The sequence below is a fragment of the Sus scrofa genome, chromosome 8, assembly GCF_000003025.6.
Source record: "Sus scrofa isolate TJ Tabasco breed Duroc chromosome 8, Sscrofa11.1, whole genome shotgun sequence".
NCBI lineage: Eukaryota > Metazoa > Chordata > Mammalia > Artiodactyla > Suidae > Sus > Sus scrofa.
Genome location: NC_010450.4, coordinates 27,928,755 through 27,944,937, shown reverse-complemented (window position 1 = coordinate 27,944,937; position 16,183 = coordinate 27,928,755). Strand labels below are relative to the sequence as shown.

The following is a 16,183-nucleotide window of genomic DNA, read 5'->3' as shown; positions in this document are numbered from 1 at the left end:
AGAATTGGGCTTATAGATTTTTGTCCAGTAGAAAAGAAAAATATTCTCAAAGGGTATGGTTTTATTACCTGAAGGACATTAACCAGTTTTTAAATCTAATCTACCCATCTTATTCTAACACTAAAAAAAAAAAAAAAGGCTTTAATGACTGTATAAACCTGTGCCATAAAATGCTCTTGGAACTAGCCTTGCCACCTTACTGGTTTCCTCAGTAATTAACAAATAAGTTGTTTTTGACACATGTTCATTTTCTATTTGAAAATCATTTTTTACCTTTTTAAAAATTATCCCTTGATACTACCGTGGCATGTCTGTCCTGTACCGTCACACTGTACCTAGAAGTAGACTTTCTAGGGCACGCAAAATAATACACAAAGATTCCAAACTCTTAGTGCAATGAATAATCCTCATGTCTATTGTGTTTCTTCAGAGAATATTTATAATGTGAAATTAGTTTTAATACCAAAATTATCCTAATAAATTGATTTCCTTTTTTTTTTTTTTTTCCCAGGCTTAAGGACATAAAACAGTCACTGTGGAGAAAATACATTTTGAGATAAGTAACAGGAGCAAAACCACTACAGAAGTGCCCCCCTTCTGTGTGTTTATTTCACTGTACTGCTTCTTGTAACTCTGCCCGTAATGAAGCCACCATTATGTCCTCAGTCAGTGAAGTAAATGTGGATATCAAAGATTTCCTAATGAGCATTAATTTGGAGCAGTACCTCCTACGCTTCCGCGAGTTTGGTTTTAATAATGTGATGGACTGCACAGGGATAAATGACAGCGTGCTGCTCAAAGTTGGAATATCACCTACGGGACACAGGAGGAGGATACTTAAACAGTTACAGATAATCTTGTCAAAAATGCAAGATATCCCAGTCTATGCAAATGTTCACAAAGCAAAGAAGAGTGATGAGACCTCAGACGATCACCATGCTCCGCCTTCTGATCAGAACCGCTGCGTAGAACTTTCAGATTCACATGGTGTTCCCACGCCTAGCCCAGTGCCGTCGGAGCCTGTTACAAAAAATCTGGATCAGAATGAGGCTAGCGTGGAAAATAGCCAGTCTCTTAAATCAGATGATAAGCTGACTCTTCCTACACATAACTTGCCTCTTCCAGAAGAGGAACCACACTTGAATTCAGGTTCTTTTCAAGATTCTTTGTTTGGTAGTGAAATTACTGAGGTAGAATCTTTGATGGACAAAAAGCCTATGGACTGTACCACCGAAGAAGAACAAACAGAGGTTGATTTAATGTCAGAAAATATGAGCAAGCTTCCTCATGCAGACTCTGAATTCCTTTCTACCCCTGGCTGTTCACTATCAGAGGCACATTCTGGAAATGAAACTAATGGTTTATTAGAAAGATCACCACCACCTTCATTCTTTCAGTTTCAAGGAGAAATGGTTGTAAATGATTTGTATGTTCCATCATCACCAGTTGTAACACCTGTAAGAAGCCAAAGCAAGTTGGTTTCAGGACCATCTCGATCTTTTCTGCTAAGACATCGGCCTGTACCAGAGATTCCAGGGTCAAAAACAGGAATTTCAGGGAGGTGAGACTTTTTATGGTAGGCTATATGCATTCAATTGGGTGGAGGGGGGGTTAGTTATTTTTTAAGGATTTTATTTTCAGTGTTCCTTTCTAAATTTGATATATTAATTTATCTATTTAAGCAACCTTTTCTTTCTTCTAAAACTTTTTCATCATGCCATCTATCTTGTACACCATTTCCCAGAGTCTGTTTCCAATTTATAACTGCCTGGGCTCTTTAGCTTTTTCTTATTTAATTGGGGGGGGGATTCCCTTCACCGAATTCTATCTGGATATTCTTTCCTTTACCTTCTTCCAGACCTAGTATTCTGCCATGAGTATTCTTTCCTTCCTTCCTTTCTTCATTCCTTCCTTCCTTCCTTCTTTCTCTCTTTCAATTGTTATTTCCTCAATACAATTTTATTCTACTGTACAGCATGGTGACCCAGTTACACCTACATGTACACATTCTATTTTTTCCCATTCTCATGCTCCATCATAAGTGACTAGACATAGTTCCCAGTGCTACACAGCAGGATCTCATTGCTAATCCATTCCAAAGACAATAGATTGCATCTATTAACCCCAAGCTCCCAGTCCACCCCACTCCCTCCCCCTCCCTGTTGGCAACCACAAGTCTGTTCTCCAAGTCCATGATTTTATTTTCTGTGGAAAGGTTCATTTGTGCTGTGTATTGATTCCAGATATAAGTGATATATGTGGTATTTGTCTTTCTCTTTCTGACTTCACTCAGTATGAGAGTCTCTAGTTTCATCCATGTTGCTGCAAATAGCATTATTTTGTTCTTTTTATGGCTGAGTAGTATTCCATTGTGTATATATACAACCACAAATCAAAACCTAACATATTCACAAAAACAGGGCTTAAAAAACATGAGTACATTTCTTATATTTGAATTGTTGACTTTATCTCCCTACTAGGTTTTTTATTTCATATATTTTTTGGCAGGGGCTCTATTCCTAATGATTATATCTCTACTGCCTGACATGATCCTTGGCATTAATTAATCATTCAGCAGGTATCTCAGGGGCACCTGCTTGGTACTGGTCACTTTACTAGGCACAAAGGAGGTAGAGAGGAATAAAGGGGCTTGAAGACATGTAAAAAGTAGTAGCAGTACAGTATGAAACCAGATCCCCTAGAGACCGGAACTCTAAAGAGGGCTCCTACTTGTCTTTAGGTCACTGGGACCCTGAAGTAACTGTGGAGTCTGAGAGGAGCTGATTTACAGCAGAGAGAGCTTTCAGCCATTTCTCCAAGTTACGTCTAAGATGTGGTTTTCTCCAGGGTTGTGGTGGGGTTTAGTTTTGTTTTGTTTTCTCCTTCACCAAAAGCTAACACTTGTGTCTCTGCTGGGAGTCATGAGGTGGTTTAAGTTTGGCCGTTACTATGGTGGCACTAAATACAATTACAGACTCCTGCAAAGGCTCTAGGCTGGCATTTTTGCAATATTCTCCCCCTGCCCCTTTCTACTCTGTCCCTGATGCTGGTTCTCCTGCCCTTAAGCACTGTTAGTAATTACAGTATGAGATCTTGGTGTATTTACAAGAGAAAATGTGGAAATTTAGTATTTACCAGAGAAATACATGGCAATTTACAGGGCCATGTTAAGTATCTCCATTAGAGCATAACTCTTTGAGGGCAGAGGCCCTAGTTAATTTGCCTTTATCTTAGCATCCTTTTGGTGCCAATGGCAATACTGAGTATTTAATAGGATATCAGTCAACAACGTTGTGTATTAAACACCTAGAGCTGGGTTTGGTTTATAATTTTCATAAGTTATCTAATTATCACTAGCCCTCTGAAATAGGTGTTATTATTCACTCATTTTCTTATGCAGTAATTGAGAAATATTTCTAGGATCACATGAGTCATGAACTGGGATTTCATTCCAGTACATCTGACTCTAGAAACCATTTTCTTAACTACTCATTTAGCAAATATTCTTACAAAATATTAATTGCATATATGAGAAATGGAGTGTTTCTTAGGAATATAAAGGATCACCAGTTTTTGCATGACACCATAGCTTTAGCATATTTTGCTAATTTTAAACAAAAGAAAGTAAATGAGAAGGGTCCGTTTGGAGTACACAGATTAAAACTGTGTAATTGGGAGAACAGAATTCTTTTGGGAGCCCTAAGGGTAACTTCAGATAAGATAAGTTTGGCTCAAGTTTTAAACAAGATGTCTTTCATAAAATTTTGTAACTCTTTTGATGTTCATTTACTTCTATGTGTAAGCTTTGTATCACAAGAAAGGCTTGTTATTCGCATTGTGACTGAGTCTTTGGAAATGAGAATTGGAATAATGTAAAAATTAGCAGTAAATAACTTAGTGTAAGCTGCATCACAGCACTGCCAGGGAACCCATTGTCTCCTCTCTTCATTAATTATGACAGTAAAGGGTAACTATGCATTTGTGCTGCTCAAATTATAAAGTAAAAAAGTAAATTATTTGTAAACCTCTATTTTTCTTTGTGGCCCTTGCCTGAATTGCAAATAATAATTGCAAGATTTTATAGTATTACAATATGACTTCACAAATAAAACTGTAGGTTATGTAATCTCTATATTATTTGATACATAACAAATGGTATTTAGTACATTCCTTGATGTACCATATAAAAATATTTCTTTGTGGCCAGTGTTTTTAAACATAATTTCTTTATTTGTTAGCCATTTTGTATAACTGGTGAAAGAAACATGATATTGGATGAGTACTCCTGGTGTGAGATGATTTATTTCTACACTCCTGGACATGTGCCTCCACCCTCCAACCCTTGCCAAATTATCTGATGCAACTGACTTGCCAGTTAAATGGGTTATCTTTGTCCATGCCTTGGGCTTCTTGCCTGAACTCCTGCCTGCTCCTTTTCTTGGGCAGTAGACCTTAGGATCTTTTTTTTTTTTTTTTTTGGTCTTTTTGCTATTTCTTGGTCTTGGGCCACTCCTGCGGTGTATGGAGATTCCCAGGCTAGGGGTCCAATTGGAGCTGTAGCCACCGGCCTACACCAGAGCCACAGCAACGCGGGATCCGAGCCGCATCTTCAATTTACACCACAGCTCACGGCAACGCCAGATCGTTAACCCACTGAGCAAGGGCAGGGATCGAACCCGCAACCTCATGGTTCCTAGTCGGATTCGTTAACCACTGCGCCACGACGGGAACTCCAGGACCTTTTTTTAAGTTCTATCTCTTGAGGGCCAAGTCAGAACTAAGCTTGATGCGCCAGCTCTTTTTTCATCACCTCTCCTGGAGGTCTCCTATAGAGGTCTCCCAGCAGAAAATGAGTCCCACCACTGCAATTTCCCTGGGAGTCATAGGTGTGCCTTGTGATCCTTCCAGGAAGAACCTCCTTAGTGTTCAAAGCTGGAAGGAACAGGTATCTTTCAGCTACTAAAGAGGTACCTTTCTTTTCCTCCTCCCCATTTTAATGATTTTCGTCTTTCATGCAACTAGTTTATCTTTGGCACAAGTATCAAGGCCATGTCTTTTAGGTGTTATGCCTTTGAATGTTTGGGGAAGGAAACAGGGAATCAGAGGTAAATGCGAGAAAAGCGGTATATGTCGACTGAAAAAAAATGCCCAACCTAAAAGTTGAGAATTGTGTTCTATTTGGTGGACAAAACTAAGGACTTAAGCCTGGGATGCAGCTCTTGGCTCTGAGAGACTGCTCCGAAGAGGTAAGGGAGGGGCCAGAACATATAGGAGTTTTTACAACAAAAACCAGATAGTGGGAGCTTCAAAAGATTCCTGTTGATCAAAGAAAATCAGACATCTCAAGTTCATGAATTTAGCCCTTTTCTATGTATGGGAAGATGTAAGAGTCTGGGCTCATTGAAAGCCTTCTGTTGGTATCCAACTGAGCTGTCTAAGGTCAGTATCCTGTTGTTTCCCATCCTAAGTCCCCTCAGGCTCACTCTCAGGTTGGCTGTAGTGGGTTGATGGCTGCAACATGTGTTGTTTACTGGTGAGGCAAGCAGGGTTTTTCATTCCTATATGCAAGACTGAACTGCCCTTGGAGTACAACTGTTATAACTTGTTCTAAGACTGAGGTAGTCTATTGACTTTTTGAGGATTTTTTTAAAATTTGAATTCTAACCCTGAGGTCTCTGGCTTTTTGTAAACCTTTTATTAAAAATAAAAATCTTAGATTTTTTTTTCTCGTAGATGTAGATAGACATGTATAGACATTAAAATGGATACCACTCTTTTAGACTTTAATATTGAACTATATATATATATAACTATATATATTATGTGTATATATGAGCAAAGAGGAACACTGAGTAAGAAAAATACAGAAACTCATTCCATCATTTTCATGTTCAAGAAAAACTTTGCCTTTCATATTATGGCAGAAAAATGCTTAGCATTCTGAAAATAAGATTTTTTTTTCCCTTTAAAATGGCTTTTTATAAGATCAACAAAAAATGAGATGATTATTTCAATATTTGCAACATTTTGACTTGAACATCCAAATAATGAATCAAGTTTAATAGTTAACCATTTGATTTAGTGTTGAGGATAAAGGGGGCTATATGCTCTATACTTTTCACAAGTAAAAAGACGTAACGTTTGTACTTGTTTTTCATGATTAATAAAAATTCTGATTTGTTTGCAAAAATATTTTTTGAAGTGCAGCTTCTGCTAGTTGCTGAAAAATGTTTCATGCTAATGACTGTAGACTTTTGTGTTGTAATCCTTCTGTAATTATTCTTTCTTATCCTAAGGACATTTTTTGAAGCTTTGTAGATTGAGACGTAATTATCTATGCATTATATACTTCACATTCTTGGTCTGTGCTGTAGTTAATGTCTGTCTTGTTTTCTGAATTCAGATTTGTGTATTTTAGTTAGATGTTATGGAACCTCAAGGCAGTTTTCACTGCTGCCTAATGATTGTGGTGTTTTTCTTTTGAACTCAGTTCTGTAATGACCTGTAGTTTGTTGTAGTTAGCCTGTTATGAACTGTAAGAATTGTATTTTTTTTCTTTTAAACAAATGTTCTGTGTAATGATATGGTCCATTTGTGGTACGTCGTTGTGTTTTGGGGCTTTCTTTTGGCAGGGTGCCTTGCCAAAATAGGTAAACGTAGATCAGAAAGAGAGATCTTTAACATTCATTATCCTTTATGCCACTGCTTTTCTTGGCAATTTCAGTGGTTAAAAAGTATGTTAAAAAAATAACATCTATAGGTATGTTTAAGATTAACTTTGATAATCAGAATTAGTTTTTCACAACTTGATGTTTCATTTAATACTATTTTTGAGATTTGTTCACGTCCTTGCACCTATTTTATGCAAAAGCCACTGTATAGCATTTAATTAAAAGAAAAAAACCACAATTTGTTTTTCTCTGTCACTGACAGTTTTTCACTATTACAAATGAGGAGCATTCATACTTTTGAAAGTTTTAAGAAATAATTGTGCATATTAAGTTTATCAGGAGTTACCAACTATTCTTTAATTAAAAAAAAAAAAACAATTGACTCATTTCTACCTGTGTTTACATTGTGTAGGGCACACTTTATGCTCTTTAAAAGTATTATCTCGTTAATCCTCATAATATTCCTAAGCAGCAGGCACTGTTTTAATTCCCCTTCGATAAATGAGAAAACTAGGCTCAGGGCTGTTAGATAACTTGACCAAGATCACCAAAGCATAATAATAGAAGATGATGACTCTTGCTTTTCTTTATGGATTTTAATCTTTGCAAATCAACCGTGTTTTATATGTCAAGTTTTTGCAATCCACAGTTTTTAGGACAATTGATGGAAAATTACGGGGCAGAAGAGGCAGAAAGGAAACAACATGGGCTTTGCACTCAAGACAGAATTAACCTTGAATACTAGCTTTGCCTCCTATCAGCTCTGTGATTTGGGCAGCAAGAGCCTCCTTTCCTTATTGGCAGGGTGAGGCCACAAGCTCCCACCTCAGAGACTATTATAAGGATAAAATATAAGATGTAGACATAGAAACCTAATAAAATGCTTTGGATATAATATATATTAAAACAGAGAATAGCTTGTGATGATTTATTTGTAGATAAATGAGAATGTAAATTATTAATCATCAGTTTTTAAAACAACTTGTTTCTCATATTGAACTAATCTTTTTTCTTTCATTCTTTTTTTCTCTCTTTTTTATTTTTTTTAATGGCCACACCCATGGTATATGAAAGTTCCTGGGCCAGGAATTGAATCCAAGCTGCAGCTCTGACCTATGCCACAGCTGCAGCAACACTGGGTCCTTTAACCCGCTGGGCTGGGGATTGAACCCACGCCTCCTTAACGACCTGAGCTACTGAAGTTGGGTTCTTAGCCTACTATTCCACAGCAGAAACTCCTTGAGCTAATTTTTCATCCACAATAAATCAAATAAAGTTGATTGTTAGATTTGGTAATTATTTGCCGGTGGTTATTGAATAGTGAAATCAATAAAAATCATTGCAAACTCTTTTCTTTACATTTGTAAGACTAAAAGTAAAAGCAACAAAATATGCTTTAAAATACCACTAATGGATGTACTTAAGAGTTCAAAAAAATTTTTTTTTTAATTTTCTTTTTATTTTTGCAAGTTAAGGTTGAGTTTTCTGTTAAGCATTGTGGTTTAGAATAGGAGTTATAGAGGCAGACTGCCTGAATTTGAGTCCCAGGTTAGTTACTTATGGGTGTGTGACGTGGGAAATTAACTCTTTTGTGTGCCAACTTTCTTCTTAAAAATGGAGATAATAATAGCTCTTCTTAGTGTGTTTGTAACTACACACACGTACATGCACACACACATTATAAGTGTGTGTGTATTTATAAAATTTTGAGAACTGTGTTTAACATAAATGCTCAATAATAATTAGCAGTATTTATTGTTAGTAAAATTTACCAAAGAGGTATAAAATTTGAGTGTTGCTCTACTCAGGGGTTAAATTATTAACGTACTTGTGTCAGTGACATAGAAATTCAAGGAAACAATTATAACAGTGTTAAGAATTTGGGGATAATGAACAAATAAAGGGTGAATTATTTTGCAACTCTTGGTAAATTTTTGTGCCCTCCCCTGCTAAAGACAGCTTCTATCCTGACATTTATTTATTTATTTATTGATTTTTAGGGTCACACCTGCAGCATATGGAGAGTCCCAGGCTAGGGGTCGAATCAGAGCTGTAGCTGCGAGGCTACACCACAGCCACAGCTACAGCCACAGCCACAGCCACAACACTGGGATCCGAGCTGTGTCTGCAACCTACACCACAGCTCACAGCATGCCAGATCTTTAAACCAATAAGTGAGGCCAGAGCGTGAACCTGCAACCTCATGGTTACCAGTTGGATTTGTTTCTGCTGCGCTACAATGGGAACTCCTATCCTGACTTTAAATAATGATTACACTTTTGCTTTTAAAAAGTTTTACCTCTTAAGTATGTCCCAAACAATGTACTATAGTTTTGACTGTCTTGTGAACTTAAAAATGCAATCATATAGCATGTACTATTTTAGTTATGCTCATTTTGCTTAATATTGAGACTCATCTCTGTTGGTACCTATGGCTGTAGACTGTTCATTTTCACTGCTGCATATTTCACTGTATGGCTACACTATGATGTCCATTCTGCTATTGCCATTTCTTGTATTTTCAACATCATCTTATATTTTACATATAAATGATATATGTGTATACACATATGTAAATCAGTTTTATATCTAATTTACATTAATCAGACTGATGTTAAGTATACTCCACAATCAAGACAGAGAACTTCTCTATCACCCCCCCCAAAAAGTCACGCATTTGCTGTGATCTATCTTCTCACTTGCATTGGGCAACCACTGATCTTGATGTAAATTTGTTTTGCTTATTCTAGAATTTCATATAAATGGAATCATATAGCAAGTAATGTTTCATGTCTGACATCTTTTCTTCAAAATGATGATTTTGAGATGCATCCATGTGGCTTGCTTGTCCGTTTGTTGTTTGGGTTGTTGAATAGTGTTCTCTTGTGTGATTCTCCTACAGTGTCTTTTAACTTCTTTTTCATGTTGCCATTCTTTTGGATGGTTTTTCTTGGAGCTCAGTTTTCTCATCTTTGAGCTTTATTTTTTTGGCCTCTCATCTAAATGTGTCTTTGTTGAATATGTACCTAGGAGTACAGTTGCTGTCATAGGAAATGCATATCTTCTGCTTTGGCAGGTACTGCAGAATGGTTCTCGTCATCAAGTGGTTACGCTCACTTGTGTTAACACCAGCCATGTACGCGCATTCCCTGTGTTCCAGACCCTCAGCAGCATTTGAATATTTAAAAATTGTTAACCATCTAGGTGGATGGTTAGTGATATTTAATGGCGATTTTAATTTGTATTTCCTGACAGCTAACAAAATTCAGCACCATTTAATGCATTTATTGGTTTGGACCATGTTTCTACCTCCCTTTTTTAAATGTGGTACCTTTTCAATTAATTTACCCATTTGAGGGGAGGGTGGAGATTTGTTTTTTGAGTTGTATTTTCTGTGTTTTATAATAATCGTTAAGAACTACTGATGCAAGATTGGTATTAGCCCTTGTTGAATCTATTTCTCCCTTTCTACATTACTTCTTTTTTTATTCCTTGATAGTAACTATTAATGACTATTAATGAGTAAAAGTTCTTAACTTTAATTTAGTCAAATTTACTATTCTTTCCTTTAGAACTAGAACTTTTTGTGTCTAAAGATGTTCTATTTTATCATCTTTGAGCTTTATTTTTTGGCCTGACATGTTGGGATGTACAATCCATCCTGAGTTATGTATAGTTTGAGGTGGAGTAAAATTTTTTTTAAAATACTAAATAGATATCCAAGTGATGTTATTAATAACATGCTCTGCTCATTGCTCAAGATTGACATCTTTGTCTTAAGTTAAATGAAAATTGGGCTCCTTTATGCCCTCTTCATTCTACTTCGCTAATGTGTTTATTGTTTTATCACTAATGCAGTGTCTCCATTATTATAGATTTAAAAATAAATCCTGATTCCTGATAGAGCAGGTCATCTCATTTTGTTCTTCGAAAGTGTCTTTGTTATTCTTGGTTTTTTGCTTTTTCATATGAATTTTAAAATAAACTTGTTATATTCTACATACCCACCCACCCCATCAGTCTTTTCCTTAGGATTACACTGATTCTACAGATTAATGTAGAGTATTGACATCTTTGCAGTATTCAGTCTTCCATATGTTTCTCCATTTAATTAGATTTTCTTTAATTTTTTTCAGTAATAATTTCTAGTTTCCTTTCTTTCTTTCTTTCTTTCTTTCTTTCTTTCTTTCTTTCTTTCTTTCTTTCTTTCTTTTTTTGTCTTTTTGCCATTTCTTGGGCTGCTCCTGAGGTATATGGAGGTTCCCAGGCTAGGGGTCTAATCAGAGTCATAGCTGCCAGCCTACGCCAGAGCCACAGCAACGCAGGATTCAAGCCGCGTCTGTGACCTACACCACAGCTCACAGCAACGTCAGATCCTTAACCCACTGAGCAAGGCCAGGGATTGAACCGCAACCTCATGGTTCCTAGTCGGATTCGTTAACCACTGAGCCATGATGGGAACTCCAATTTCTAGTTTTCTAGTTGAGTTCTTGCAAATATTTTGTTAGATTTAATTCTGGGTTTTGATTTTTTTGGATACTCTTACTATATATGATAAATATGATATATATCTATCCTTTCATCAATACCATATGAATTTGATTATTACAGCTTTAGACTGAGTATTGAAATCAAATAGTAAATATAATCCAGTTTTGTCCTTCTTTTAAATATTCTGATCATTCTAGGTTGTTTGTATTTGCACGTAAATTTTAGAGTCACCTTGTTAAAATCCACTGGAATTTTATTTGGGATTCTATATATTAATATGTGGAGAATTGATATCTTAACAATAATGAGTCTTCTAATCCATGAATATATCTGTTTATTTAGGCCTTCTTTAATTTTTCTCAGTAGTGTTTTAGAATTTCAGTGTGTAGATCTTGCCCATATTTTGATAAATTTATCCCTTAGTATTTCATATTTCTATACGCTATTGTAAAAGTTGTATTTTCAAACTATTTTTCCAATTGTTCATTGCTAATATTTAGAAATACTGTTGATTTTTAAAAATATTTCTGCTAAGCTAGGACCTTGCTATATTGACTTAGTAGTTTCAGAAGCTTTTTGGTAGGTTTTTTAGGATTTCCTATTGACAATAGATACAGACTTATGCTAATAAAAGACCTTCCTTTCCAATCTATTTTCTTTTTATTTCTTTTACTTGTCTTATTGCACTGACTGCAACCTCTGAAATAATGTGAATATAACTAGTGAGAGCCCACTTCCTTGCCTTACTCCCAGTCTTAGGGGAAGTGATTCAGTCTTTAATCATTAACTATAATGTTGGTTTTTCATAAATGACCTTTATTACGTTGAGGAAGTTTTTTTTCTATTCCTAATTTGCTGAGAGTTTTTGTCATAAATGGATGTTGAATTTTGTCTGTTTTTTTCTGAGTCTATTTCCATGGGAATGTGATTTTTTTCCCCTTTATTTTCTTAATTTGGTGAATTACATTAATTTTTCCATGTTAAGCTAGCTTTGCTTTCCTGGGGTAAATCTCACCTAGTCATAATGTATTATCCTTTTTATATATTGTTAGATTTAATTTGCTAATATTTGGTTAACAATTTTTGCATCTTAAACTCATGAGGAATATTTGTCTAACATCCTCTATGGTTTTGTTTTTCATTGGTTGTGTATCAATAATACTGGCCTTACAGAATGAAATAGGAAGTAGCCTCTCCTTCCCTAGTCTGAAAAAGTTTGTGTATTGGTATTATTTCTTTCTTAAATGTTTGGTGGAATTCACCAGTTTAATATTTGGAGCTCTTTGAGGGTAGGTGATTAATTACCAAATTTATTTTTTCTTATACATAGAAGGATATTATTGTGTCATATTTGCTAATTTGTATCTCCAGGAATTTTTCACCTCATCTAAGTTATTGAATTTATTGGCATAAAGTTGCTGTCAATCACCTGTAATTATCCCTTTAATGTTTATAGAATTTGTAGTGATGTCCTCTCTTTCATTCTTGATACTGGTAATTTTTCTCTTCTGTTTCTTGCTCTTATTTTCCTTCCCTGAGATTTTTAATCTCATTGATCTTTACAAAGAACCATCTTTTGGTTACAATGATTTTAGATTTTTTTCCATATTCTATTTCATTGGTTTCTGTTCTTTTTTTTAAAATATCTTTTCTTACAGTTACTTGCACACACACACACACACACACACATATATGTCTCTATATATGTATATTTAAGAGAAGTTAAGAATGCTGTCTCGATTCTTATATTTTGATGCAAAAATAAATAGAACTCTTTCATATAGTGGTAGGCATTCACTATCCTCTGTTTCCACAGTGTTGTCCTCTGTCATTGCTGTTACGTTGTATTCTCAATTAATTACTTGTATCTCTCTCCCAGGGCTGTAATATCTTTGAGAAAAGGCCTTGCGTATTTTCGAATTATGCTCATAGAGCCAGACAAATTTTTGACTCAATATTATAAAGCTAATGACAAAAAAATTCCTCCATAAATACTTGGGCAAATATACTCATTTACTTTTGTGAATTATAAATGTGAGAAACAAACATTTGTAAAGTCCAGTAAAATCTCATCCTTTAAGGCTGTTTAGACAAACACATGTATGGAATTTGGCCATTTTTTTAATTAAAATCAAACTTATTTTTGAATATTGCTTTTTCTCCACAAAAGAATGTATGTGTCTATGATGAATCCTTTACTCAAGAGGGTAACATCTCTTCTTACATATGTATTTTACCTTATCTATTTTTTGCCTTTGCTTTAAGCTATTTCCATGAGAGAAGAAATGTTCCTACCTCAACTGGCAGATCTGTGACACAGCAAAGTGAGTCTCAGCATTTAAAGTCTCTAAACTAGTTAGTAGTCATTCTAGAGTTTTATGTGTGTTAAAATCATGATCAAGAAGGCAGCCCACCTGTGAGCATGCCTGAGTACTTCATGGTTCTTCAGACACTTTTAAATGTGAATGAACGAAAGACAGTACTACCGATGCAGATGCATAGAAATTTGCTGATATAATTTTTTTTTTCTGCAGGCTTCATTTATCTTTAGCCACAGTCAAAGGCATTTAACTAAGTTCTGTGGTTTTTGACAGTCTGAGCTGCAGGGCGTAGATTGATGGAGAGTAATTTTGCCAGGGTAACAGGAAAGGGCTGACATAGCTGTGGTCAATTGATCGTTGACAAATGCTTTTCTTTCTTTTTGAAAATCCTGCTTATACAAGTTCAGGAACATTCTTCTACATTCTTCTCAATGATAAGATGGCAAACACCTGGCCACCAAACCTTTGAAAAAAATTGCCACAGCAGAAAACACAGGTGTTGAGAATTTTTTCTTGGAGATCGGTATAATCAGGAATAGTGGAAATTCTCTTGAAATAGCTTGTTTACAATGTGTTAGTAGTTATGGTATTAGAGGGATTATATCAAGTGGATTCTGTCATTTTGAGTGCTGTAACATCTAGCTGCTATGTTAGTGAACTTTCAATGATCACTTGTTGAAAATTATAATAAAGATTAATTTTCTGCCATTAACACTATTCTCTAATTTGGGAACTAACATTATAAACACACCATGACAATTTCCATTGTATGTGGAAAATGTGCTTTGTTTCATTAATGTGGATCTGAGAAGTTAGCAAGGATATGTATGACACATCACACTTTGAGAAACAGTAGTATGTCTTGGTCGTGAAGTGAGGGGTGTAGACTGGTGAGAAAACCACGGTTAGGGTTGAGTTGGGGGTAAGAATTAAGAGCTTAATTTTGAACTCTAAGAGAATAAAGCTTAAGTTGTGATATTGCTAAAATAATTAAACACATGCTTTTATTTTTCAAATTATATTTTTCATTATTCACAACTTTCCATTTTCATCCTATAATTCCCCCAAAAGATTCAAATGAGGAGAATTCATCTTCCATTTTACCCTATGGAGAGACCTTTCTCTTCCAGAAACTAGAAAATTCTAAGGTTAGTCCCATACATTTTTATTTTTATCCATATTCAATTCTTTGCTTTTCTGCCTAAATATGCCTCTTAATTTTCCTTTAAGTTGTTTGAAGAATGTGCTATAATAAAGAAAGAAATTTCTAGTCAGTAAAATTCTGTTCACTAAAATCATGTAGATTTTTATCTTTAAAAACATACCACAAAAACGCATTTCAGTTTGGTCTCAGGAATACAGGTCAGTGGGTTTTCAAAATTTACCACTAGATAAATTGCTTAAAAAAAAAAAAAAAAGGCAAGCTCCTATAAAACACAAAACCAAACTGAAAAACCTCCTAGATTTTATTTTGCCTTAAACCTAAATATAGATGGATTTCTAACTCTTTACAGTATCATAATTATTCACTTTATCACTTAGTCTTTCCCCTTCAGTACTGTGCTTTTTGGATATTTAATTTCTTAGTCGTGATGAAAGAGAGGTTGGAAGACAAAAAATAATTGGGAAAGTAAAAGTAAATAAATTTTAGTCTTACTGTCTTCTGTTCTTAATTGAAATGAGTTATTAATGATTTAAATAAAATATTGAAAAAGGCATCAAAAGTCTACTGTTTGGTAGTCTTCCTAATTAAGTACATTTTTATTGAAAATTGATCTAAACAATTAGGTATTTGTTTAATAAAACTAAACCTAGATATTGTGGAGTTATAGAATATTGCTAAAAAATGTATGTATATTTTTTATAGAAGAAATCTATAAAGAATGAATTTTGGATGCATGAAGAAACACCAAAAGGGGAGACAACTACTGAAAGAAGTTCATTTTTTGTCAAATCAAGGTATGAGTACATGATTGATGATGATTAATTCTTTTGGCTAAAATGTTACGCAATGTGCAATGTTGCATTCTTGCTTATATTTTATTTCTAACAATGTAGTTTACTTACCACATAACAAACTTACTTATTGGTAAGTTCAAACCTTTCTTTCAATAACAGTACTTATTTTAATAATTGAATTTAGAGTCTGTAAATCAATTATATATTCTGTTGCAGATTATTTTTGTCTTTTCCTAATTGAGGCCACTCTTACCTCCCCAAAGTGGCAAATATGTGGTGACCATGACTGCACTTTAAAGATGGGAAGTTACATTAATATGAAGAAAAAAGAGACCGTGCAAAAAATGTCGCTATGTGAGGTGCAGAGTTTATACAAATGTAATGTATCCTTTTTATTAGAAGTTCAGCATTGACAAGCCACTTGAAAATTATCCAGTTATTTGGGTCATGCATGAAATTAAACCATTCGTAAGGCACCAAGTTAAATTTAATTTTTCTCTCAGGTTTGTTAGCACTTGGTGTACTGCAAGGTTACCTAATCTTTGTCTTCTATTTCATCCTTCATTTTCCAAGGCTAATACTGTTGAGGGTTTCCTTAGGTTGAAACTGAATAATTGAGTATCTTCAGTAAGCATTTGATATGAATTATTATAATGCAACATGTAGAAGGGGCCAAGTTAAAAGCTTCTTTAAGGAACCAGTGGTTTTTAGAACACTGTGTCCAAGAGGATGTCATTTGAC

General features: G+C 34.9%; 1 protein-coding gene across 11 annotated transcripts in view; it reads left to right on the top strand.

Moving 5' to 3' along the window:
• ARAP2 (ArfGAP with RhoGAP domain, ankyrin repeat and PH domain 2) overlaps positions 1-16,183 on the top strand; it is a 189,152-nt gene that overhangs the window by 15,627 nt on the left and 157,342 nt on the right. For 9 of the 11 annotated variants that reach the window (XM_003128906.4, XM_013978574.2, XM_021101087.1 and 6 more), the window contains exons 2-5: positions 512-1,561; positions 13,428-13,486; positions 14,555-14,631; positions 15,351-15,442. In XM_003128906.4, coding sequence (XP_003128954.1) covers positions 657-1,561; positions 13,428-13,486; positions 14,555-14,631; positions 15,351-15,442 — 1,133 coding nt within the window. In that variant the 5' untranslated portion in view covers positions 512-656. Of the gene's footprint in view, positions 1-511; positions 1,577-13,427; positions 13,487-14,554; positions 14,632-15,350; positions 15,443-15,680; positions 15,821-16,183 lie in introns of those variants that run through there. The other 2 variants (XM_021101093.1, XM_021101094.1) reach the window with 2 other exon arrangements.